The sequence below is a fragment of the Miniopterus natalensis genome, chromosome 4 (genome assembly GCF_054644295.1).
Source record: "Miniopterus natalensis isolate mMinNat1 chromosome 4, mMinNat1.hap1, whole genome shotgun sequence".
NCBI classification, from domain to species: domain Eukaryota; kingdom Metazoa; phylum Chordata; class Mammalia; order Chiroptera; family Miniopteridae; genus Miniopterus; species Miniopterus natalensis.
In genome coordinates this window covers 42,896,774-42,923,791 of record NC_142084.1, presented here as the reverse complement: position 1 = coordinate 42,923,791, position 27,018 = coordinate 42,896,774, and the positions used below count along the sequence as shown (strand labels likewise).

Sequence of the window (27,018 nt, the reverse complement as noted above, 5' to 3'; positions counted from 1 at the left end):
TCTCACCATCAGAAATTAGGTGATAAACTGTTGTTTCAGATGAGGCCAATAAGTATTCCATTATGAGTAACTTCCTTGAGGGTTTCCTCCTGCATCACCTGGAGCAGTGCTTTTATGTGGAGAGACTCTCAATAGTGCATTGAAAGTGTTGGTCTCTCCAGGTAATTTTTGTAATCTGTTCTAGATCTGTGACCTAGATCTGTGATCATTTTGAAGCGTTATACAGGAGACAGGAGGTAGACTACTTGTATTGAGAAGGTGGACTGAAACATAGCCTATTGTAAAGGTTATCATGTATAAAGTTCTTTATTCTTTTTGGATTGTATCTAAGTATATTTTATTTTTGGTTGAATATTTACATTTGAAGACAAAAACATATAGTTAGTATAAGTCAACCTCCTGTTAAAATTTTTTTTACTATGGAAAGAAATTCTCATTCCTAATGTATTGGTGCTTTTGTTTTAGCCAAATGACACCATTGCGACCATTTTTTGTTAGTGTTAGAGAGCACAAAAATAAATATTATAGTTCTACTTCCTTCTAATTTTGGTTTTTATTCTATAGGTGCTATCTTTGAGTTACTTGGTAATTTGTGGGTAATTTTATAATTCCCCCAGTTTTTCCAGTGTGACAAAACTGCTGCACCACATGCTTTAATAGCCATTGGTTTGACTTCACTTTTGTGCATTATAGTACAATCTATTGTTACCTAATTTAGTAATAATTTTATAATAGCAGCTTAACATCTCTTATAATTTTAATTGTTATCAAGAAGAATGACATCGTTTAATTTGACTCAAAACTCAGAAGGATGGATGAATGACGAATTAATAATTTACTACCTTTGCATAATACTGAAGCATGGAATATTAGAAGGATTGATGGCAGAAAAGGTTAACAAATTTTAGCAGCTTTCATTAGCTTTACACGGTCATATGTTTGTGGTGCTGACTGAAATAGGCTTTGTAGGAGATCTCAGTCTAGGGAACTAATTACTTGTGCCGATTGCCGCACTGATGAATAGACCCTCATTGTATCATTCCCCTGAAGACGAGGGGCAGCCTGTGATTCACGACTGCATCCTGGCTGATATTTGATAATAATTTTAACAGATAAGTGTAGGTAGGCAGAATGATAAAGGGCCTATCCATGCTCCACGACTATCAAAGCCGAGCACAGAGCCGTCTGCGTGCCTTTCCCCCTCTCACCTAAGGAGAATTTTATTTCATTAATTGAATTCAAACAACTGTTATCTTTTGCTTGTGTGTATATTCTTTAGATATTTCTTATTTATTTTTAAATGATATCATAACATTAGTTTTCATTTTAAATGTAGACAGCAAAATAACAAAGAATAAATATAGAGCATTTTAATTTTTCTTTTTGAGGACTGCCATTCTTACACTTTTGGGGGCTCCATTTTGATTGCATTATGCCTCCTCTTTATGCATGATCAAGATCAACAAAGGAAATCTTTGGTGTTCTCACAGTCTATCCAGCATTCCCAGACAAGAGCATGGATTCCTATTGTTTTTAAAAAAATTTTCTTTAAATAACATACTGTTTGTTGTCTATACTTTTATTAATCTGGGATAATTTTTAATTGATTATGTACTTATTTATAAATCTTTTGAAATTTTAAGAGTGCCATCTTTAAAACATCAAAATAGGGGTAACTTTTATGTGGGGATTTTGGGACTGTCAGTTGGTCAAGACCACTAATTTGTCAAAGCTGACAGCTACAATTTTATTAGCTCATGAAATACAAGCGAGATTTTATTTTGTATTAGTCATTCCTTGCAGAAGTTTTGATTATGAATTTTTAAAATTTCATTATCGAAACCTATAGGTTTTCATGCTGTATATCTTTAGTGAACAAATATATTCTGCAGAGAGGTTTTTTCTTACTGTAACTGAAAAAAGCTTCATATTAGTGTTTTCTTTGTAAAATATTTTCCAATATGTTAGATCATGATTAGTTAGCAGGAGAGAAAGTTGACATTTATATATTGCCGTGTAAAAGATCTACATAATTGGGGAAAATATAGAACTTGAATTGAGTGAACCCTTTTTAAAAAAAATACATTTCCAAAAGTATGCTTTTGATATAGCAATTATTGCACATCATATAGCATGTAGTTTTTAATTAAATATAAAAACAGACTACATAAAACAGAAATCCAATCTGATTTGCTTGAAAATAGATTGCTATTTCACTCTATAGGAATGGTTTATTTAAAAACAGTAAATGGAAAAGAAATGCATTTTCTTGTGTTGTTCTAAGCCTCAGGGGCTAAATGTAATGAATATTTTAAGAGATTATTTTAATTAAATTCCTGCACATCTAAACAGAGTAATATTTTATTATCACATACATAACCATGTAACTGAGATATTCATTAAAGTTAACACTTTCTGGACCAAGAATTCATGGTATGATTTACTGACCTTGTGCAAAAAGGCACAAATTAGGAAGAAAAATGAAGGGGGACAGACTTTGATTAATATAGGTAATGCTATACCATATTTATAATAGCCTTTTCCCTATTCTGGTTTATAAATGCAGCCACAGAGAAAGGTGCCCTGCTGAGGCTGAAATGAGGCTGAAATCAGAGCACATGCCACTAGAGTGTGGGGAAACTGATCACACTGTCAGCAATTCATTTCAAAATGATGTATTTAGTGCTCATTTCACCTTCCAAGAAAAAGGAAAAGGAGTTCCTTAGACTGGAAGGTGATATTGTTATTTTCAAGGACATACCTAAGTTAAAGATTGCAGAAAGGGGAGTGTGATGTGGAGGGAGAATTAAGAGGAAGGGGAGGGAAAAAAAAGGCAGAGCAAACAAGGAGAGCTTTATGCAGAAATTCAGTGCTACCACGCTGTTTGATAATTGCTAACATATGTGGCTTCTCTGTTTCATTGTAGTCGTCCTCGTGAGTTCTGGCGCCTTGACTACTGGGAAGATGACTTGCGGCGCCGGCGACGATTTGTGCGTAACCCTCTAGGATCGACACATCCTGAAGCGACACTAAAAACAGCCGTGGAACATGGTCAGTGTATAAACTACCCCTTGCCAGTAGCAGCAGGTACAGTACTTGGTAATGAAGAGCATACCTTCATTATTCCAAGGCACTGTAAAATTGTCCAACAGCACATTTCCTAGTTACCCCAGAAAGAGAAGTTAAATTTTTTATAGCTAGTGTAGGGTCCTATTAAATTATGGTGTCAAGGGTATTTATTTATTATGTTACACATGCAAAACTTACTTCACATAGACCCTTTGTTTCAGAGTAGGAGGTTAAAATATTTCTCCTTTTAAGTGACACACTCAGCTTTGAGTAAATTAATCCAGGACGCCTGCCTTAAATCCATGAATATCAGAAAGACGACATTTACAAAGCAAAAAGCTTTCTAGGTTCGGTTGTGTGTGCGGTGTTCCCTCAGCCAGGGTATTTTAGCATGAGATTATGAAGTGGGAGACATGGTAATAAATGTCCAAGTGCCTAGATACTTTCTGAGCCTTGATTTGTAGATGGTGGTGACAAGTGGCTCCTGGAGGAAGAGAATAGGCATCATTTTCAAACGTCGCTGTCCTGCGTCATCATCTTACCGAGCTTAACAAAACACTGCTCCTCTTTTCATATAATGCGCATCACTCTGATTCAGTTTAGCTGGAAGCCTGATGAGCAAATTGGAGAAACTGAAAGAGTCCTTTGGATTTGATCATTTATTCTCTTTGGACATTTGGTTTCACGTAATATTTTATAATTTTTGAAAGTCAATTAAGACATTTTTGAAGGTGGAAAACGCCCCTCTCCATGTTAAAATTACGTTGATTTTATAAAATACAAATTGGTTATTTTTTAATAAGATAAGAAATAGTTTTATTTTCCCTTCTGTAGGGGATTAGTTTAATACTTAGCAGCTATGGTTAAATGATAGTATCCAGTATACAAAATACATGTAAAATTACATCCAATATGGATATTGAGAATTTAGATTAAAAGTCTGTGGTCTTAGGTTTGGCCTCAGTCAGGCAGCTTAACCTCTTGCACTCGGCCTTAAAGAGCCATTTCTGGAAGAAAATGTCCACAATATGTCATCAGATATAACACCAAATGTGACATCAGTCCTTTAAAATAAATGATCATACAGAGACTAGTCAATAACACAGTGATCTAAAAGCAATAATAGTCTCAGAGCCCCACATCTCCAACTGCAGGAGGTAGAGAGGGAGAAATAAGATGTAGGACTAATTAGGCTACTTCTGCTTTTACGGTTCGTGTCCATTTTATGTGGCGTATAGATTTCAGACGCACACACGTGTATGTGTGTATATACATATATATTTTTCTTTCCTGTTTTTGTTTTTGTTTTTGGTTAATGATCCTTACGTGGAAAAGTCAGCCTTTTTGTGGTTTTATCCCTTTCAGTCAAACAGATGTTACCATGTGCACTTAAAATTTAATAGGTGTTTTCCTGTCTTCTTAACTGTCATTTCACATTGAAATCTGAGTTCTGAAGTCAATGAACAGAAATACAAATGTTTTTGTGAAAAATTTTTCTTTTATATCTGGAGAGAGGGACTTGTTTTCTAAAATTGTACAAAGGCAAACTGTTAACCCTTTTATCTGAAAGAAATATCAGCAACTGAATTTAAAGTTTATGGGATAGATTTAATTACAGAGTTTATTGAAATCTATTTTTATCAAAAATAACATATTTGACTATTTGGGGGAATATAAACTTCATAATGAATAAATTTATAATTTATTGTTTAATTTTATGTTTTAAAATAAATATCATGTTAACTTTTTTAATGCTAGGAAGCTGATTTGAAAAGGTATTTATTAGCAATGCTTACTGTCATTTAATTAAGATGTTTTAAATCCTGTATAAAAGCAGATTTCACTCTAATAGCTCAAAATAGTAATTAAAAGATTAATATATTAATTACTTACCTGTATTTTATTATGCACTTTTACATTGAGAGAGAGAAGTACAGTTAAGCATTTTATGTAATTTCATTCTACTTGGTAACAGTTTACACTAATCTTATAATGATTAATATTTAAAAGGCTCTGAAAAGATTAAAAACAAAAACTTAAATCTGAAATGTATGTTTCAAAAAACTAACCAGATATGTAGGAGATTCGTCAGTGGTCTTCCAATTAAGAAGACATGTCATATTTAAGATAACATTTTTTTGAAAAAGATGCCAAATCTAATCATACTTTGTATATGCTTTTTATTTTAAACAATAAAGAAATATTAGACAATTTTGGAACTCAGCACATAGATTGTACTATAGTATTGTTTGATGTCATAACTTACGCTAATATGTAAACAAAGAACTTAATTTTAAAATATTTTTTAAAGTATCTTATAGTTGACATTCATTTTTAATTTTGTGTTAATTGTGAAAGTTTTTGTTTTTTAATCCTAACTTAACAATAGGAAGCTAATGAAAGTAAACATATTAAGAGTCAAGAATGCAAAATAAACAATATCAAAAAGCAGTTGAAATTACAGAATTTAGCATGGATAAATACTATGCTTTAATGTGGAATTTGAATATTTAAAGTAGATATTACTGAGGCTAATGTGCTGATTTTGTGCTGTTTTATGATTTCTCACTTTTATTTATAATTGATTTAACTAAGGAGACAGGACATTTTGAAAATGCAGAATCTTAAAACATCATGAAGTATATTATCATTATCAAAGGACGGCATCTAAATAGAAATGCCGTTGGAGATTAGTTATGTATTTTAGTCCTAAGAGCCATCTTTTTTATAGATTGATTTGATTTGAAGGAAAGCCTCTGGTGTAAAGGTGGCAGAGTAAATACCTGAAGAGTGATGTTCTCTGTTCGGGCGATCAATACTAGCCCCATGACTCTACTTCTGGCTACCTTCTAGTTAAAAACAAATTTTTTAATTCTGACAATTTAATTGCCCTTCCCAAGTTCACATTAACTTGCTTGGGGAAAAGGGCTTTAGGTAATTTTTCAAAGAGAGACCCTCCAAAGTGGTTATTTATAAAAGTCATTTTGTAATGGGAGGTTTCTTTAACTTTGCAGAAACTGAGTCATATTTTTAAGTTAAAACTAATACTTCCTCTTATGATTAAATATTCTTTATGGAAATTAGCAGCAGCAAATAGAGGTGGATATTTAATTCTTCAGGGCATTTTCTTCCATTTTATAGTTTTAAAATTTATTAGAAATGAGTTGTAATGATTCGTAACATTCTCCTGATGCACAGAGCCCAGCTTGTCGGTTATTTATTATCATAGCATTTTAGATCTGGAAAGAACTTAAGGCTAAAGTTTAGTCTTAACTTTATTCTTTACAGAAAAGGAAACTGAGGAATTTTGAAAAGGCCAACATAATTCTTGGTAGATGCGGGATTAAGCCCAGGTTAACCCGTGACTAATCCGATTTTTTTACCATTGTGCTATGCTGTCTTCTAAAACCCATTGTTAAATATAATGGGAATTTTATATTCAGATTAAAGCCACATGAAACATGTTTTAAACGGCAGAAAGATTGGTTTTAATTTAAACACTGAAAGAGTTTAGCAGTAGAATCCTGTTGAATTCAAGACGCTTTTAGTTTGTAGAGACTTCATGCTAACAGAAATCTATGAGGAGGATTTAAGAGACTTTAAAAAGTATGTTGTAGCTGCCGGGCATGAGGCAAGTACCTCATTTGGTTCTGTAGGGATGACAGACCATGTAAAGACCCTAAGTGATGCCGCGCTCTCATAACTTCAGTAATGCCAGATACTATTTTCTTTTTAGGATTCAACATCCACTAGGTTCTCTGTTTCATACTTTTGGGGAACGCATGACCATTAGGAGATGAACTTGGTTTGTTCTCCTAATCTTCCTTTGTAGTTTCGCTACTTCTTAGAGTAAATCTCGACTTGGAAGCCTTTGGAAACTGCACAAACGGTACAAAGTGGAATTACTGTAGGAAAATAGTTGTGTATAATATACTCTCTCTGTATCCTGTTCAGAATGAACAGTTATATATGTACTTCACATCACACTAGGCTGGACACCCATATTTATTTTATGTACATTTGCGGTCACTTGGTTCTTTCAGTAGTAATTTTTTTTAAACAAAGTGGAATTCTTAATGTTTAAACTTTTACTGTAATATGGCTTACTGATTCCTAGTTCACTTGTGCAGTGGACTTTGAAAGGAGATTTATATATCGGAGGTGGAACAGTTTTCCACGTTCTTACTCTGCTTTAATTTTACTTACATAGCCTGTGTTGAGTAAATAAATCAACTCATGTCCTGTGCTAGCTCTGAAGAACCTGAACTTTACATTTTGAGGACCAGCTTCTCCCTGAGTCCTCTCATGGCTCTTAGCTTTAGTGAGTCAGAAATCATGATTGACAGAAAGCATTTTTGATGAATGTATCCAACTTATGTAGCAGTCGTGTTCTAGTTATTAAGTTAGAATGAATATTAAACCAGAATAAAATGTGAGATGAGACGAATGCAATCTATTAATAGTGATAGGAAAATTTAAACCGTTACCATCTTTGGTAATAATTTTATTAGCCGGAAAAGATCTGAGTCAAGGTTTAAAACTGAACCAAAAGTATGTTCTGACTTCATTCAATTAAACTTTTATACAAGTGTAGAATATACTCACTCAAAATAGTTGATCCTTGTTTCAGTTGTTGATTTAGTATAAGGCAAAGGAAAGTTAAAAATATACTTTTACCCGCACATAAACATGATAATTATCTTTTATTTTATGCTTGGGACAGTTTTGTTCTAATTTTGAAGAAAAAAAAAAAGTTCTTTAGCAGAAAGCTATTAGACCATTGAGAATTGAATACCAGCGCATGTGGTGCGTATTAGAGTACTGCTGGTAATTTTACTGCTGCTAACTTAAAATCCTCAAGGGGGAGTTAATTACAGGAAAACCATTCTAAATATCAGTAAGCTGCATATTTTCCATGACAAGAGGTTTTTTCAGTTGAGGTTGAACAATTCCAGAATCTGAGCTTGTAAAAATAAGTAAATAAATAAAAAGTGGGTGTTTGTATGCATATAGTAGTCCTAGAATACTTTAAAAATTTTTTTGATAAAATTTTACTTAGAAGTTTCTGTGTTTGAATGTGTCAGCATGATGAAAACATATTTTAAAATGTTAAAATTCCAGTTGAAAGGGATAAAAAATTATATTTAATGGTCATTTAAATGAATGTGAATTTATTTACTGAGCTATTTTATATTGCCACTGGCTTCTCTCATTTTTTTGTAAATGTTTGCAGATTAAAGATTTTTTTCTCCCTTTTCAAATATGTTTGGCATACTTCCGAATATGTATGGCAATAATCAGAGAAAGTAATGAGCAGGGTGTTGAATTTAGTTGTTATTGATGTGTTTGTCATATGCTCATCAGATTTAGGTTTGGAAATGAATATTTTTTATTCCTTACTTTTTTGTTATAATTCTAAATTATAATTAAAATGCACTGTGAGGAACGTGAGAATCAGTGGACTAATCAGAATGCTGCCTATACGTTCATATTTGTGTAGTGGTTAAGAGCCCTGATTCTGGGGCCAGGGGCTCCTGACTGACTACTGATGGCTGTGTTGCCTTGGGCCAGTTACATAACCCTCTCTGAGCCTGTTATTCATCTGAAAAGGAGAAGTAGAAGAGGGTTTGTGAGAAAGGAGTTAATACGTAAAGTGCTTTGAACACTCCCTGGCACATGATGACTGTTCTTTAATATTAGCGTTATTATTATTTCTGCTTTGAAGAAGGAATTTAAATCCAGGAAATGAGAATGTAACGTGCTGATTTTGTACTAAAATCAGCATGTGACTGGCAGTTATTAATTTATTATAATGTACTTTATAAGAAAATATAGAAGATGGTGATTTCTCTTGTATGTCTCAGTGACCAATTTATTTTTAGTAAAATTGATAGTAAATTGGAAAAGGTCTTGTTTGGGTTAAGGGCAGTGTTTATAATTTCAAAGTAAGGAAATATAATAAATACTTGAAATATAAGCCATGATATAAAAAGTTATACTGCTATTTTCTTAAAAAGTATTGGATTTGGGTATATTTCTTTGTGACTTCTAAAAATATAGTCATTTATTTTACATACTTAAAATTTTTTCAAATATTTATTGAGACCTTCATATGTGTGCAGCATAGGAAAATAAGATTTTACTTTTACCCATAGAGGGTATTCAAAGCTAAATATAGAAAGCTTCTTTCCATGACTTTATTATTTAATAGAAAGCACCTATGTCCTTTCAAGTAGTACCATAAGTATTGTATGCAAACGATATACATGGTGAACTCACAATAAATATGATAAAAGTAAACTTTTACCTTTTAATGTTACCCATAATCATGCCTATTAAACTCAAATGAACCTTTGATTTCCCAGGTTAACCAGGTAATATTCATGTAGTTTAACTATTTGGCATACATTTTATAGATAAATGCTAGTCATGTTACTGCAAACTGAGGGCTTTATCCTTTGTGGGTTTTGGACCTTTTGCCCAGGCAGAAACTGCAGTGGAGCAAAAAGCCTGGCCGTCTGATTTCCATATCAATAGCTGCTGCCCGGGCGGATCAGGTGCTTTGCCTCTGGGATTTCCCGAGCTGGAAACTGGGAGTGGAAGGAGGATGCTAAACTTTCCCTTATGTGACTAGATGAGCTTTTAAAAATCCCAGTCCAGCAGTCAGTATCTGCTTTTATGTATTTCTTAGGGAAAAAGCTGCTCAAAGCAGTGGAGCCACTCTGGAGGGACGTGGGGTTTTGGAGTCAGAATTTTGAGCTTCAAGTGTTTGCTCCTCTTGGCTGCACCCCTGCTCCTGCCTGTGCTCCCATTGTTGGCTGGAGGTGCTCCGCAGAGCTGCTTTCCTACTCCTTGGGTTCCCCGCATCCTGTAACAGTGCCTCCGAATCTGCACCGCTGCTCTCCACAGGCGCCGCAGCTCAGGCAGCGTGAGGCTCTTTGCCCAGATGCCTCTCATCCCAGGCTTTCTGTTATGTTTGCCCCCGGGGTGTCTTAGCCCTTTAGTTTAAACACTGGGAGGAGGTAGTGTTTGAGCCTCCACTTAGTTTCCGCACTGCCTTGCTCTTGGATATTTGTCTAAGGGCTGAAGTGGGGGTGCGGGTGGGGTGAAATGTGGGCAAGGGCAAGGTGAAGGAAGGAGGGAGGAGGGAGTTAAGAGGAAGAGACCGCAGCCTCTAAGAGCTGCTAGAGCTTTGTGAGTGGCAGATATGGCTTCAGGATCTGGCCTAAATCCCCATTGGCTGTGAATCTCTCCCAGCTCTGACCCTTCTTCCTTCTGGATTCTCCTTCACAGCCTCTCCCCAACCATTTCAGAATGTTTGTCAGTATAGTAGTATTCCAGGAACGAACCAGACTTCCTTATTTTTCAGGGTTAGGTAGTTATTGTTTATAAAACTAGGTTCTGATGTTTGCTACTGACAAATTTCCAAAAATGTGCTGCTTTTGAACCTTCTCTTGGCCTAACTATGAGTAAATAAATGGTTCGGTGAGCGGTGCAAGGGTCAGATTTAATGGGATTAGGGTGCTTGTTCAGGGTAACATTAGACTGGGTTTGGAGAATCCTGTTTGTCCGAAGGAGCATGTGTGCTGTCCCAGTCACTTTCCCCAGTGTGGATGACTGTGAAAATGATTGCCCATGTTTGCCACCTATCCTTACCTCAGTTCCCTGCCCCTCTGCCAAAGGGCTGATGGACAGCTTTGTTTCCTTTTCATTTCAGCTGCAGATGAAGATCTCCTTTCTAAAGGAAAACAGTCCATCAAGAGGCAGGCTTTAGGAAGTCAGGACTCAGAGAACGAGATCCTCCCTGAAGGCGACGACGATACTCTGTCATCCGTGGATGAGAAAGATTTAGAGAATCTCACCGGTAAATTCACTGCTTGTGCAGATTTTTCAGTTCGCTCTGGGCCAATAAGCATCTCATTACTTACTTTTTCAGCTGTGACCACTAGGACTACTAAGTTTACACCCACAATTACACTACATAAAAATTTTTTGTTCCCTCAAACATTTTTCTCCTAATCTTCAACACTTCCTCCTTTATTTTCTTATTCTATTCAGTCTCTACCCTGCTCATTTTGTTAATGAATAATTTTCATTGAAAAAAACAAGTTTAAAAGCAGCAACAACAAAACAAAATTGCTTCACCCATCCCATGGGAGTTACCTAATCTCTATAATGTGAGAGTTATAAGTAAAATTCTGCCAATTGTTTTGTAAATAAAGCTTCTAGGCAGATAAGCTGTTTGCTTTGATATATATACAGGTCTTAGTGAACATGCTGCATGTGCATTTAACTCTCTCAAAAAATCCATTTCAAGAATGCTGTGGCTTTACACAGGATTCACATATTTTAACTGACGTAGGAATTTTGATTTGCACTCTGCAGATTTTCAGTTTTACTTCCCTTATGGGAAAAATTCTCTTGTTTACCCTGAAATTTTAGTCATTCATTGAATGGCCTTTTTTTTTTTTTTTTTTTTTAACGCCCATAGCTCTGTCCCTCAAGGAGGAAAGTCTGCAAGATTCTATGATTTCTTTAGGGAAAATTATATAATCTATTTTGATAATCTTTTAAGAGAAAAGGCATTAGAAATCTTATATTTAATGATATATATGTGCAACCTGTAATACATGCAATGAATGATAATGAAAAGCCGAAATACATGATGGCATCTTCTCTGATGACCCTTGGACCTCTGTGAAAAGTAAAATAAAATTAATTGGAGCACAGTGTTAAGGGATGTAAGACAGGAATAGAGAGTAAGGTGGACAGTGCTGTTCTGTAGTCTTTTCCTTCATATCCATTTACTCATTTCCTCCTCCTTTATTTTGCTTCTATTCTTGCTACTAGTAATACATTCATACAGTAATAGAGGTGAAAGGGGAGTTTAATTATATAATCCTGACAATGGCAATAGGATTAGGAAGTAATCCACACTAATAAAGTGGTGTGGGTTAGAAATGAAGTGGAAATTGTCAGGGGTCTTCTTTAGGACCTAGGCTGCCCTAGCTCCTGCAGCTGTCTGCTTACCCTGTAATTGAATGTCTGAGAGTGATTGAAAAAATGTTATTTCTTCTCAGGATTACATGCTAATGTACAGAGGGCAAAGGAGACAGCAAAAGAACACATAGCTGCTTATTTCATCCATTTATAGGGATGAGCTTTGGGAAATCATGGCTGTTCCGCAGCTATCTGCTGCCCATCTGCAGACACAATGTATTTGTACATTGGGAATAGAGGGCAGAACCCGCTCTGATCTCCACAGAGCATCCCTTCTATTGTCCTGCTGGCACACATTAAGATTGATGTGAGATTAAGGACCAACACCCTTCTAACAATCGATGGAAATGTCAATTCATCTGAATTTTGAAACACTTATTCACCCATTGATTACCTGAATAGGTGTGCCGTGTTTATAGGCACTATATTAATTCAGACCTCTAAGTGCCAGTCTTCTCTTGCTGTTTTCTTCACCTCTAGGATTTGTACAATGAGGAACTGCCATGGGATTTCAAATTCTTACTACATCGATCTCTACATAAATATATATGCATATGTAATATAATCATTATTTTGGTCCTTATTTTAGAGTTAGCTCTAATATACTTCATGCTCTTCTATCTGTATTGAGTCTATTGTTTTCCGTAGCAGGCTGATTTGTCTCTTTGATAAGCCCTGTGGAGATTTGATTATTCCAATAAAAATTCATTCACTTGGAAACCCACCCTCCAGCTGTTTACTCCCAGAGTCCCTGAACTACACTAATATTAGATTTGGAAGCACTGAACAATATTTAACAGTGGAAAGGCAGGCTTAGAAAATAAGTATTTTTACCAATCTTTCATGGGGGAAGTTGTTATGGAAGAGGCTTTGTGTCAACCTGGCACAAAATCTTTACCAGAGAATATGGTGTAATGTTTCTCACTTTGCTAATAAGCTAGTGATCTTTTTGTAATCATGCCTCAGCCAAACTCTAAACTAACCTCTGGCCTTGGGAGCCTATTGAGTCCTCCTTGCTCCTGGTTGTTGTTCCATGTTGTTTGATAGCCTGAGGCTTGTTTTCTAAATGGAATGTGGATGGACTTATTTAGGCAGAGCTGCCCTTTTACCCAGAGATTAGACCAAAGCTTTGCAGACTCCCTGCAAAATAATTGCATCCTAGTTTACTGTTATCATTAATTGCCTATTATAAATCTCTTAGTGTGAGACTCCTAACTTTGCATTTTCAGAGGAAGTTTTTTGGGGGACAGAATTTGTAAGTGTAGGAGTTGGCAGGCAATTTGGTGCTAGATGTGAGAATTTTTAAATTAAATAAAATTTCTGCTTGAATCTACTTGAATTTTTGAAAAATGTCATTCCAACTTGTGCGGCTTGCCTTTTCCTTTTGGCAGGTCCTGTTAGCCTGAGCACACCAGCTCAGCTTGTGGCCCCCTCTGTTGTAGTGAAGGGCATTCTTTCCGTCACCTCCTCTGAGCTCTTTTTCGAGGTGGATGAAGAGGACCCCAACTTCAAGAATATCGACCCCAAGGTGAGACAATGAGGAGTGGGTTTCATTTTTATGGAATTTTATTTTTCTTTGGATGGGATGGTGCGCTGCTATTAAGTAGATTGGCACTGGTAAAATCTGACAGACTGAGGTCTGTGCAAGGCAACTATTTTCTTTAGCTTATGATTCCCTCACCAGCTAGTTAGATTATTGAAGTTCATTTAGATTCAAAAACAATTCCCACTTAATTGCATTTATCATTAGCTCATGCAAGGGTAGGGGAAGAACCTCAGGGAATATCTTCTATAAATATATTTTGCCTCAAAGGGTCCAGGGTGAATTAAGCTACAAAATTCAGTGAGATCGAGAGGGGAATTATTTTGTTTAGCCTTTCTGTTTTCTGGATATAATACCAATATATCACTCTCCTTGCTTTGTCCTCATGACTTACTACTCTGTCCTGCATGCCTGTCTCGTGTGTGTATGAGATACTCTGTTTCCCATTACCTGTAGTTGATTTTACAAGGCACTGCATAATTTCCTATTCTTAAATGAAAATGTAATTTCCCCTTTAAAATGTATTTCTGATTACTTTTCAGACCTTGGCAACTTTATTTTACTAAGAAACATTTGTGGCTAGGCCATAAAGCCAAAATTAGGTTTATTTCATGAAAGTGAGTGGGTCGAGTTTGTTCTGAGAGGAAACAGTCTCTTTCAAAATGAGCAAAATAAGCATCCTGTAGAAAGAGAAGTGGCTTAAATAAAATTGGAATACTTTATTTTATAGGCTCATAGCTTGTGTGTGTGTGTGTGTGTGTGTACATACTACATACATATATACATGCACACATACACATATATACATTCCTAATTTATTGGTGGGAGCTTCTTTGGTTTTGTAATCATGCAAATTTAAATTTTAGTGATTTAAAAGTATTTCAAAGTACTTGATGAAAATGTTACAATTTTACTGAAAACTTGATAATCATCTCTTGTCTTACGTACGATTCTAGCACAATGTTTAAAAATTGCTACCTTTATTAAGATAGGATTAGGTAGACTCTATGGTAGGAAGGCTACAGTGAAACAGATCATTTTGACCTTGACAGTTCAGCTAACCCAGTGTAGAGAAAACTTTAATTCAGATTTTGCATCATTTTTACTTTGTTGCAGAGCTGAAATGTCTGAAAAATGTATTTTAGTTTCTTTAGGAAAGAAAGGTAACCAGAATTACTTACATTCTCTAATTGATGGCAGTTTGTGAGTTTGAGAGGCTGAAATTTAACTCATAATATTGATCATGCTTTTGAACATACATGGCTTAAAATCTAAATTGTGATTTAAAGGTGTGTAAGTAATTACACTCAATATTAGAATCTTTTCCAATCTTTGTAATTAGGCTCCTTGAAGTTACTTGCTCCTTTGGGGAGAAGTTATAACTTTTATTTCTCTCTGCTCTTATTCTGTGCTACATCATTAAATTAATTTTCCCCCTGTTGCTTGTGCAATACGGGGATCTTTTACCGTAGTCACAGAAATTGTTTTGTACCACAGCAACCTGCCTAATATTATAGAAATCAAAACTTCTACTAATTTATATTTAAACATTTTTCAATCTGTTTTTGGAAAAAATTTTGATTTTGTATAGACATTGGTGCTTTAAGGTATTTTGTAATGAGGACACTTGTGTTTCTGCAGTGGTTTTCTTTTTTTAGTTGTATTAAATAAGGAGAGAAAAAAGATACTGAATTTGGGGAATTTTTGTTTCTTGTCAAGAGTTAAAAACTTTTCCTGGTACAGTTGGAGGGAGATACATGTCTAACACTGTAAATACTTTTGAGAGTGAAAAAATGGCCATTTTAAGATGTCATTTTAATCTTTTAAATTAAACACTGTCCTTAAATCATTTCTTTGTAAGTGTAAGCACCTATTACTTGCTTTGAAAATATTCTTAAAAATCAGAACATTTTCCCCAGAGAATACTGTTCATTTTTATTATTTAAAAAAACCCTACTGTATTTGTCTGAACCACTTAGAGTTATACTGTTCCTTCTACATCTACAGAGAGAGAGACCAGAAAGAGATGTAATATTATGTTTAAAGAGTGGAGATGATTTCAGAACTGATAAGATCAAAGTTTATATTTCTAACCCAGAACTATTTTTTACTAGGGAATTTTCACCAGGGAATCTTAAGACTTAGCCTGTTTTGTAAAGTGAACCAGAGACAGAGCTCTGAGTCCCTTCCTTATTTTTCATCCATCTCTGACGTCCTGCTGCTCATCCTTCCATACACTCCCTCCCCCACTTCTCTGATCTTTAAAATTGCTTTTTAGGATGTTTTTCTTTATATCTCTCATTCATAAATTTTCTCAATAAATTAAAAACAGCTAATTTGAATAATAAATTTTATATATTATCAGGTAACATCTGACATATGTTCTGTACCTGTGCCGCCTCATTAGCATATCTAATGGAGTTCATAGTTGCCTCCAATATGAAGAAGACAGACCAGTCCCTTTGGGATACTTTCAGTTTTACCAATGATTTTATTTTCTAATCAGTTATTTCCTTGTATTAAAAAGAAACCCTTCTGAAATGCTATGGGTACATTGGATTGTTACCTTAGGAAGGCAGAAAGAGTGGGAGAGTACTTCTCCTTTATGTAAATTCCTGAAACAGTAATACTTCTTTGGTCAGAAAAACTGTACCAGAACCTTTTTAGTTTAAATTGCCTATAAGAAGCTTCAGAATAATTCCGAAAAATTCTGGGAATTAAGAAAAAAATGACCATAGTGTTGGCATTTATAACTAAGCCATTATAAAAACTGGAGTAATTCATAAATTTGGATTGTTCACATCACCATTTGCTAAGAAAAAGAATATTGCTATAACCACTTTATTCTTTTTTGGTGGCATGGACTTAATTGTTAAGTTTTTATTATTTTAAACTTGGAGAGGACAAATGATTTAAGGAAAAGTGTCAACTGCTTGTGTTAACTCTTCAGAAAAGATCCATAAATATTTCCTTTGTATTTCAGACTCAGAGTGGATTTTTAAAAATTATGGTATAAAAAGCAAATATCTTAATTTTTAACGTGAAATAATTTTTTCTATGAAAAAAATTAGGATCAAAATCTGTTTTTTTATATAAAATCTGGGTGTGTTTTTTCAAGTGTGAAGGGAGATATTACTTTTAATCTTAAAATCTACAGAACAAACATTATACAGTTGGGTAAAATTAATATTTTCTCTTTCCTAAGGATTTTGGTGGGAACTTGTATGGTTAAGCCGATCAGATGTGCTGTATTTGTAAATTTTGCAAGTTAGAATTCAAATGGCAGCTTCTTGTACTTAGCTCCTCAAATTCACATCTTTACATTGTGAATTGTAAATTGTGATCTCACCTGCCTTCATTTAAGAACAATCCACAAACAGTCAATTGCAATGTAAAGTAATATTTTATTACTGTTTTCAACAAGACTGTTTAGGGTGAGGGTAGAGGTGCGAGAGAGGGAGGAGCACGATCTGACATTGGCACTGAGATACATTTAACATCAGCAAAACTTTTTTTTAAAAGAGAAAATTTACATATAATTAAATACTTTTTTTTTTCACTTGGTGACAACATTCAGGCAACCCGAAACAAAATGAAATGGGGGGGGGGGGGGGAGGAGAGAAAGGGAGAGAAGGGAAAAGGGAGAAACTACTCTACACTGATTTGAAAATGTACCTTGGGTTTCATTTTGTGGTGGCAAAGCCCGATTGCTTCTTTTGTGTGACCTTTAAAATTCACATTGTTTGGAAGAAAACGATCACTTTGTGCAAGAATGTGGTCCTGTGTCGCTGGGTCTGCGGGCTGCGCGTTGGCCGAGGTCTGCGGCGCCTCCCGAGTCGCCCCGGAGGCTCAGGGAAAGTTCGTGTGCGGAGTTCCCGCGGGTGCGGCGCCCGGGCGGCTGGGAGCGTTCCGTTACGTCGCTTTTCAAGCAGTCCCCAGCACCCTATAGTTTGTCCAGGCTTTTGGGATTGGTGAGAATTTCCCTGGCCAACCTCCAGGTCTGCTTGGCAGCGCTCTCCAGGGCCGAGTGGGGCTTGCCCTGGAAAAGGTCGAGGTTGGGCAGAAAGTAGTGCGGGCAGCGGCGGCACTGCAGGCAGGAGATGAGCTGCAGCAGGATGCCGTTGAGCCGGTCGCCCAGGCACGCCTCGTCCCAGTCCGTTTCCCGCGGGTGTTTCTCGCACTCGTACAGCAGCAGCGTCTTCATGTGGTAGTTATTGAGCGGCTGGCCCGGCAGCTCCAGGTGGCGGTCCCGCAGGGTCTTCAGCACCGACAGACACTTGTTTCGGCAGCCGCCCATCAGCAGCCGGTTCTCAGCCTCCCCGAACTGCAGCACCCAGGCATCGCTCTCGGCGGAGCTCTGCTTGCCGGTCAGCGAGTAGCACTCCTTGGAGAGCAAGTTGAACCCTTCGGCCTTGACCTCCGCCACGCGATTGGGGCCGGGCCAGGGGATGTGAGGCATAGGCCACTGCGCCGCGCTGCGAGGCCAGATACCGGTGCACTTGAATGCCGGAGTGATCTGCACCACGTAGCGCTCCCTGATGCGCAACTTGACCTCGCTGGTGTCCGCTATCATCTTGACCACATCCCGGTAGCTGCACTTGTCCACCGCCTGAGCCACCAGCGTCTGGAAACGGGAACGGATCTTGCGCGCAGAGAGGTAGCCGGACGCCGTGATGAACTCTACCCAGAGAGACATGCTCCGCTTCCGACCGTCGCTCAGTTTGAGCACCGCGCAGCCGGGCAGGGAGCCGTCGTCGACGAAGTTGAAGACGCCCATCTGGTTGAGGTAGAGCACCACCTCGAACTCTGTGGGCGAGATGACCTCCAGCCCCTCGTAGCGGGCGTCGATCTCGCTCAGGGAGCTGATGAAGCGAGGCTCCTGCACCTCCACTTCCTTTAGCACGTCCGAGACCACCTTACAGACCTCCCGGATGGTCTTGGCGATGGCCGCCTTGCGCGCTTGGCAGCGCTCCGTGTAGTATTTGTTGAGCTGGTAAACCAGCTTGGCCTGAGCGGCGATCATGTTGGGGCACAGGTCCGGGCTGTACACCGGCGTCTCGCAATACGTTGAGGGATCCAAGGCTCACGCACTGGTGGTGGCCCTGCGGCTTGCGAAAGAGGCGGTGCGCTCCCCTCGGCCCCACTTTCACTCTTGTTTTCCACCTGGGCTGGCCCGCGGAGGCTGCCGCAGGCCCGGTTGCTCTTCCCTCTCCTTCCGAAAACCTCCTCTTCTCCAGAAAATAAGGAAGAAAAGGTGATCTTAGAAAAAGAAGAGTACTTGCTGGGACTTTTTGGCTCTCTCTTGATATGTAAAATAAAGATGTGCTTGCAGCAGAGATAAAGGGGGGGGGGGCGAGGCCGTGAGAAAAATTCAGGTTACCAAGAGGTTGAGCTTAGACGTCTGCAGCCGAGATTGTCCAGAAATCTGGAAATGAGGTCTTTTAAGTGCCAAAGTAAATTTAAAAAATAAAAGCGAAACATTCAGTGTTTCATCCTTAAACTTCTCTCCCACGCTGGCAGGACTTCTTCCTGAGCCTAGGTGAGTGCCTCTTCCTCGCCCTCCCCAGACGTGAGGTGGAGGCTGTGCCGAAAGCCCGAGAGCGAGGTGCGGGCGTGCGCCCGGGCGGTGTGCAGGCGCCGGCTCCCGTCCGCTCGCTTCCCGGCCGGGTCTGGCGCTGTTCCTCTTTCCTCCTGGACGCGTTGTTTGGACGGGGCTGTTTGTTTGCAGTGGGTTCTTCTTGTCTTTTTCTAGGTGCAAACCGCTGGCAGTTGTTTGATACTCATTTCTGCTTCGTAATTTATAATTTTGGCCCTCACAAAATGTGTTTTAGTGTGACGAAGTCGTTGCTTGCGTCGCATCTGGGGTTTAGTTATAACGATTCTAGGGTTTTTCTTCTCCTCCCCCTTTAGGTTGCTTGTGCAGATTCCACTTTCTGAGCCGTCTCTCCCTCCTCCCCTCCGAGGTCTCCAATCTCTCTCCTTCCCTCTCCCCTGCTAATCTCTCTCCCCTCCCTCCCTCTCTCTGTCCCCCTGTCCGTCTGTCTCCCTCCCTCTCGCTGTCTCTCTGTTTCTCTCTCTCTCTCCCCTCTTTCTCTCCCACTCTCCCCTCTCGCCCCTCTCTGCCTTGCTGTTTCCTGGAGTTATTTAGTTTATGAATGGTCCAGGGCCATCATGAGGGGGGTGGAGCTTCAGCTCCTACAATCGCTATCCAAGCTGTCACTGCTTTAGCCAATCCGGGAGAGAAGACAGGCGTGCTCGGCCCACGGTAGCAGCCACCGCCGCGCTTGATAAAGAAAGAGGGTAAGGAGAGAAGTGAGAACGTAGGAGATAGTGGAAGTCAAATGCGCGCACATTTTACAGCCCCCTCGCCTTTACACTCCTCTCTCATCAGCCGCAGGGAAGAAAAAGTCTATGTAGAAAGGACCTCCTGAAGGCGGCTGGAGTGACCGGGGAGAGTAACGGGGTTCAGAAAGGTTCACCTTTTTTCTGTCAGCATTGTGAGGAAGGTGCAAAGTAACAAAAGTACCTTCGCTTGAAGGCACATGGGAGAGGAAGGGGGATTTGGGAAAGGACCTCACAGTTTCTAGATTTTCTCCCCCCCCCCATTGTTGCCAAGAGCCAGAGCAATTGCTGTATATGTGCACCAGAGAGGGGGGCATGGATATGGGGTGAGGGTTTATGACTGTAAATCTCTTTTCAGTAATTTCCATATGCTGTTGAAAAATGGGGCAGGACAGAAGTAGTGCAAGCACCTTGCTTGGTAATAACTAGCGCACAATTAAGGTTCAGATATATTTAATGCTATCACTTGATCGTTACAAGGACTAACCGGTTATTAGAAAGCACGTTTAAGTTGTGAAAGATGGTGCAGATTTATAGATGGTAGAATTTTGTTGCATATATGTTTAAATCAAAATAAGCCACTGAAACTGTTTTATACTTAAAAGTGAAATAAATGTGAACCTGAATTAAAAGTTTTCTTAAAATGTCAATGTTGTAAATCTAATTTTGAATATTTTCTCAGGCAGTACAGTTTCACTTGTAAAATGATTTTATTTTCATAATTGACTTTTGCTTTTAAAAGACTCACTGCTGCAGAAATCTATAACTATCCTGTTATTGATTACACAGATGGCTTCACTCCTCCCTTGGCATTTCAATGAAACACATGCGTGCGCTTTTAGCGTGTGTATTGTACCCATCGTAGCCTTTCAGTACTTTTAGATGAAAAAGCTATAACTGTGTTTGTGATTTGATCGGTATTGAGGGTCTGTGTTTGAACCTCGGGTGTCTGTCTGGTTGTGGAGTCTCTTTTAGACAAATCAGATAGACGGGATTATTTTTAGTTAGGTCCGGGAGGTTGTATTCTTTGGTAACGCTGTAAGAATAAAACTCTATGAAGCCCTTTGGGGAAGACTTCGTTTTGCAAAACCTGGTATGCAGCTTTTGCAGAACCCCTTGGGAGGGCTTGCCTTGCCTTCTGAAAGCGGACCAGGTGACCTGAATGCAGTTGCGGAGAGGAAGTTTATTTCTCTCCTCCTGGCTGCAGATACTTGGACCTCTTAGTCCTTTCTTATGTGGCTGGTGTGTCCATTACCTCGTCACCCATTCACTCTGTTGCCCTCAGTCCCTTTCTAAAGAACTGTCCGACCTTTTTTATTTTTATTTAAAAAAAAATCAAGTTGGATTTATTGCCTAGACTCTGTGCTCAGTGGTGAGGCGTTGGGATGAACAGTTGGAATTAAGCATACTCGATTCCGGGCACAGAGCTGTAGTCAACTTCTCAGTGGCAGGGACTTGGGGCGGCCTCGGGACCCCAGCCTTCCAGGGGGGATGCTTGGCTGCCAGGGGATCGGGAATCGCGAGCCCAGGCGCTCGGGGTTTCGTGCGTGGGGGAAGCCCAGACTCTGTCTGTGGGTACCTGGGCTGTTGCCCGTGGGTGACCCGGGCGCCCTGGGAAATACTACTGGGCGGAAGGGGCGCTTCGGTGCAGGGAGTTGTGTGACCAGCCAGGAAATTCTCCCCGGGGCCGTTGCGGGGCGGAGACTCGTGGCGGGGCTCGAGGTGCAAAGCTGCCCCCCTCCAGCCCTCGAGGTGGCCGCCTCTTAGCGCCCTCCTTGCCTCTGGTCCGTCGGCGGCCCTCGGGCGGTCGGCGAAGCCCGGGCGTGAGTGTGCGCAGACAGGCCCGAGGCTGGCCGCAGTCCCCCGCCCCCTGGGCCCGGGGCCTCACTGCGGGTCCCAGGTAGGCGCCCGGCCCGGTCCCGCCGCCTCTGTCCGCTCGAGCCGGCGGCCCGGCCCGCAGGTCGCGCCGCCACCTGCCCGACGCCCCACCCTGCTCTCCTCTCGGCTCTGTCGAGCACGACGAAGTTTCTTGCACCCTGATCCCCGCGTTTCTCCACTTTTACAACAGAGGCTGAAGGATGATAAAACGTTACAAATGTTTTGATTTAAAAACAATTCATTACCAATTTACCCTGTCTAAGGTAGATGCTCTAGTAAATAATAAATCAGTTAAACAAAGGCGACTTTAATTTATTGCCGCGGTACTAATTAGAAACATCATTCGAGCAATAAACTTAAACACTTCCAGCAAATAATGCTCCCTCTGCCCCTCTCCGGGTGCCGCGCTCCCCTCCCCCACCGCTCGCCCCGCGCTCGGCGCCGCCGCCGCTGGGCGCGGACCCGCTTCCCCGGGTTGAATAATTGAAGGGGAAACGGTATCCGAGGAGGCTGTAATTGAAGAGCCCCTGTCACCTCTGCTTTTATGTATGTTAGTATAGAAGTCCATCAGCAGCTCCTTGATGGTGTATTAAAACGAAGTGGCAGCCCCTTCTGCAGGAGATACCGTGTTCTATTAAAGGAGACCAAGTGAGAGGAAGAAACTCTAGAGGCCGAAAGCCACTTCAAGTCTTCAGACCCATTGATCTGTGTTCTCTTGTTATAATCCGTCTCATCATACTTGAGTTAATGAGGCAAAAGGTGGGGGGGGGGGGGGAGCGAAATCTGATGGTCCTTGACAAATTCATTAGGGAGGCGGCAGGACATTTTATTTGACTGTTAAACATCTTGTTTGTTTGGTTTAGGCAGTGCCAACATCAGCATGCTTCTGCTCAGACCTGTGATCCTGGGCTCGCTTACAGACGTTCCTAAAAAGAGGGAGGACTTTCAGGGTGTGATTTGAATTTTTTGTTTCGGATTTCCGTAGTCCATAACCTTCAGACTTCTCCAGGCTTTACCTTCACCATCAGTATTCCATTAGGAACGTTTTATGAGAACACAGATGGTAAAACTGAGGTGGGGGTGTTTTTAGTTACTGTAAACTAAAATGTGTATGTTTAAGCTGTAGTCTGAAAATACCCCGTGTTCTTAAAAAATGAGTCTGGTTTTAGCAGTTACTGTACTAGTTATTAGAAACGGGAATGTGTAAGCTCCAGAAGAATAGCCAGATTGCACATCAAATCCAGTTTCCACTTGATCATGGCTAAGTAAACTTTTAGTTAGTAACTGAAGTTCCTCTCCTAGTGAAACACGAAAGCTAGAAACTTGGAAATAAAAATTTTAACTATTTACACATACATTTTCAGAAGAAAATTGGCATATTTTAATTTGGTCTCCTTTCTATATTTAAAATTAGAAGCAGAACTGAGTGCTCTTTGAATGGTCCTAAACTAAGGTGACCAAATACTTAAAAAACTGAAAATAAGAATAACGGGCATTAAGCTACAATGGTAATGTTATATTTTATTCTAAGATGATAATGTAGTATCTGATTTTTTCAAACTTTTTCTTGGAAGGAAACAGTTCAATTGTGATACTGTCTTGCTTAGAGAATTCAGCTATATTTTCCTTCAGCAGTTGACTTAAACAGCCTCAGCTCAAGTGCTTGAGAAAGAACCCTGGCTTCCATTTATAGGCAGACAGTATGAGAGAAAAGGGAAAACTAATGCTCTTTGCCTGTCATTTTTGTACATTCCTACACCGCTGATGAGGCTGGAACTGCTGGAGGGAATGCATGGATTTGAAAAGAAGTGATTCAGTAGTTCATGTTGTGTTTCTCAGAAGCAAAACCAAGCTAATGGCTGAAGCCAGTGCTTCTGGACATCTGACAGCTATAATCCTGTTTACATTTCCAGAGAATACGGAATCCTTAAACTGTTTTATTTTTTGCTGATCTTTACTTAGGAGAAATAAATGTATTTACCGAGTTAAACTTCGGTGCACTTTCTACTTTATCATATCACTGAAAGTAAAAAGATATCCATTATTTTATTATCTGTAGAAATAGCATGTATTAACAATCTTTACTAAAGAGTATACAGATTTTAGATTGTATGATACTGAATATTGTCTTTTAGGAAAACATTTTTGTATTCAAAAATAATCAGATTATTGACTTTTAAAAACTCAACTCTGAAGGATTTGCACTTTTTGGAAAACAAAGGACCACATGTTTGCACGTCTATGTTCTTAGCTTCTAAAATCTAATTTTGAAACATTGATGCGGTTGCTAAATTTTTGGTTCTTATGTACTTTATCAAATTCAATATATTTATAAAAATGCTTGATTTTTTTTTAAAAAGAAAAATTTTTGGTCAAAATATAAATGGGGAAATAAATAGCTATTAAATTTTCTGAATTTAAAATTCCAATCAAAACAGAAAGTAACCCAGCCAGTTTGTTAGTGTATTAGTTGATGAAACTTTATTGAAGTAATTATATTAAAGTATCTGTAAGGAGCTTTAACAACACTGTCAGAATTATACTGTTCACGTTGTATTAAAAGTCAAAGTCAAACCACTTTTTTTTTTTATTCTGTCAAATGATCTAATTTTCCCAGACTCTGAAGTATCATAGAGATTGTTTGTAAGCTATTGGTAATTATTACTCTGGAATCAATCTAGAAAATAATTAGTACCTGAATATTTTCTTTGAACATATCACTGTAGAGCTTATTAATTTTAAGTGGTCAAAAATGCTGTCGTAATCAGTAGCCCTCCTCCCTTACAGAATAGCTTTAAAAACATCCACAGACCTGGTAATCTCTGATTGGTAACCTAGGAGTATTATTGTTCTCATTTGAACAGTTTGAACTTTAGATAATGTTCTGTCAGGTAAAAGCATTAGCTTTAACTTTGCTTAGTAAGCCTATTAAGCTGTACTGAAAAATAAATGCTTTTATATACTTTTGAGTATTGTTTGTGGGCCTTTTAAATTTGTTTGGGTTATCTTGGACAATATATATGATTAGTGATGTTTATACCTATTAGACTTTTACAAGTCTAATTCTTATATTATTTAGTAGGATGAGAAAATTCAGAGTATGATACATGTTAGTTTTCCCCCCAAGTTGAATATTAACTGTATATACAAGTATTTTGTTAAGCTGTACAGAATTTGTTCTCACCAAAATGTACAATGATAGAAGGAAGAACTTGTTCTCAGGAAAATGGAAGTAAACAGCTTTTAGCCTGACTGAAAAGTAAATGCTATTGTATTACTGAGCTAGGATATGAAATTTAAGAAAATTCAAGTTATTTCAGCAAGTATTTTTCAGAAGGTGTTTCATTGAACTTACTATAGTCTCACTTATGTTGGTATGTCTTTTGGTCTTACCAATAAATCATTTAGCTTTTTCTCATTTCAAATATATGCATTTTTGAGTTGTAACTATTATATTCTTTTACTTCCATTTATAGTTCTGAAAGGTTAGAGTAAGATCCTCCCTCCCTCCCTCCCTCCCTCCCTCCCTCCCTCCCTCCCTCCCTCCCTCCCTCCCTCCCTCCCTCCCTCCCTCCCTCCCTCCCTCCCTCCCTCCTCTTTCTTTTTTAACAATTTGAATTTACTAATGTACTATGAGGTAAGTATTAAATTTTACCTGTCAGATAACATTGTCTTTCATAACTCAGTATAATCTTCAACAAACGAGAGGATGCTTTTCGAGGAGCCAACTCTTACTCATTCAAAGAATGATTATATAACTTGTGGAACCTTAATTGTTTTTCTTCCACCTAGAGAACAAAACATTATTGGTCTTGTAATATCACTTTCAGAAGATAGATAAGAAAATCAGGATTTGTGAATATTAAACTTGATGCTAAATAAATCCAACTTTTATGTCTTAGTGAAGGTGTGATATCCTTTGTTTAAGAAGCTACTGCTGACTCACATGTAGAACATGTTTCTTCAGATCTTAGAGCCACCCCCACCCCCACCCCATCCTATCCCCATTCCCACCCTCACCCCCACCCCCCTTCCCCTTTGTGATCAGTGCCAGGCATTTATGAAACAGATGATTGAGATTAGGGATGGAGACTATGCCAGTACTGAGCTGTACTTAGTTCAAAATATAAGGCTTCTTATCACATTCTGTATTTCTTTTTGGTCCTTTGAGACATTTTATGGACCTGTGTTTAAAATTATTAGTTAAGCATTATCTTATTGGTAATTTTTGTTATTCTGTAGGAAAACTAGCCTTTTTAAACATCTTAGTTTATTTTAAAATATTTTGGTTCTTTAGTACTTCATCTGTATTATTATAGTAATAATTTGGCATCAATCTTCTGCTAATGTTTTAGGAAATTTTTAATAGACTTTTGTTATTTTAATGGAAATGTTAAAAATCTAGCCTGTTCCTTCCTTCAAACATTGTGAATTAGAGTGAAAATGATGAGCTGAGAGGTTTCTCGAATTCTTTGTAGTGGTTATACAACAACAAAAATCCTTCATTGGCTCTATGTAGGTATAGAAAATATCTGTAATGGTATAAATGAAATAATATTTGATGATCTAAAGGATGGAAACTTGTCCTTTAATTCTAGGAAATAAAGCTAGGATATAAAACAGCTGTCTCGGCCTGTGTATATCCAGGTTCTGCCAGTCTGTTTCTTTTCTGAGTTCCTTCTTTCTATCTTTCCTTATTATCTTTGGTTCCTAAAGAGTTCTTCTCTTACTTTCTGCCTGGTTTTGTCTCTAGACAAAATCTGGGTTAGTAGGTTTAAATCAGCCTAGATAGAGTGAAAAATCTTTGATCTATGGCTGTGACTGTTTTCAAATGATTTGCTTGCTGGGACCAGACACTGTCCATGCCCTTTCACTTTGCTATCAGATAGGTACACACAAAGGACCTGAAAGGCTACCAGATGCACAGTTAATCATCATATTAGATAAGTAAAGGGTTCCAAGCATGCTCAGTTAGAACTTGTATTTCTAATAGTTATTTGTTCTGCAGTACCTTGTTGGGTAAATGCTCTACAAATCTTCCAGTCTTTTCTGCAGATTAGTAAAAACTTTGTAGAAATTATAACATCAATTAAAATGAATGATACAAAGCTATCTATTTTTAAAAAATATATGGTTGTTGCTATCACGTAACTTACGTGAATAGATAAAATAAAGGGAGAGAGTAG

General features: G+C 38.4%; 2 protein-coding genes across 3 annotated transcripts in view; one reads left to right on the top strand and one right to left on the bottom strand.

Moving 5' to 3' along the window:
* LRBA (LPS responsive beige-like anchor protein) overlaps positions 1–27,018 on the top strand; it is a 504,104-nt gene that overhangs the window by 271,530 nt on the left and 205,556 nt on the right. For both annotated transcript variants that reach the window (XM_087816509.1, XM_087816508.1), the window contains exons 38-40: positions 2,927–3,051; positions 10,787–10,933; positions 13,461–13,597. In XM_087816509.1, the coding sequence (XP_087672635.1) occupies positions 2,927–3,051; positions 10,787–10,933; positions 13,461–13,597 (409 nt within the window). The remainder of the gene's footprint in view (positions 1–2,926; positions 3,052–10,786; positions 10,934–13,460; positions 13,598–27,018) is intronic.
* MAB21L2 (mab-21 like 2) lies at positions 16,997–19,591 on the bottom strand. The gene has a single exon (XM_016211224.2). It carries the CDS (start codon positions 18,633–18,635, stop codon positions 17,556–17,558), a length of 1,080 nt encoding a protein of 359 aa, XP_016066710.1. The 5' UTR covers positions 18,636–19,591; the 3' UTR covers positions 16,997–17,555.

Excerpts from the sequence above, each read along its gene's own strand:
- MAB21L2 (XM_016211224.2), bottom strand. The coding sequence starts at position 18,635 with ATGATCGCCGCTCAGGCCAAGCTGGTTTACCAGCTCAACAAATACTAC.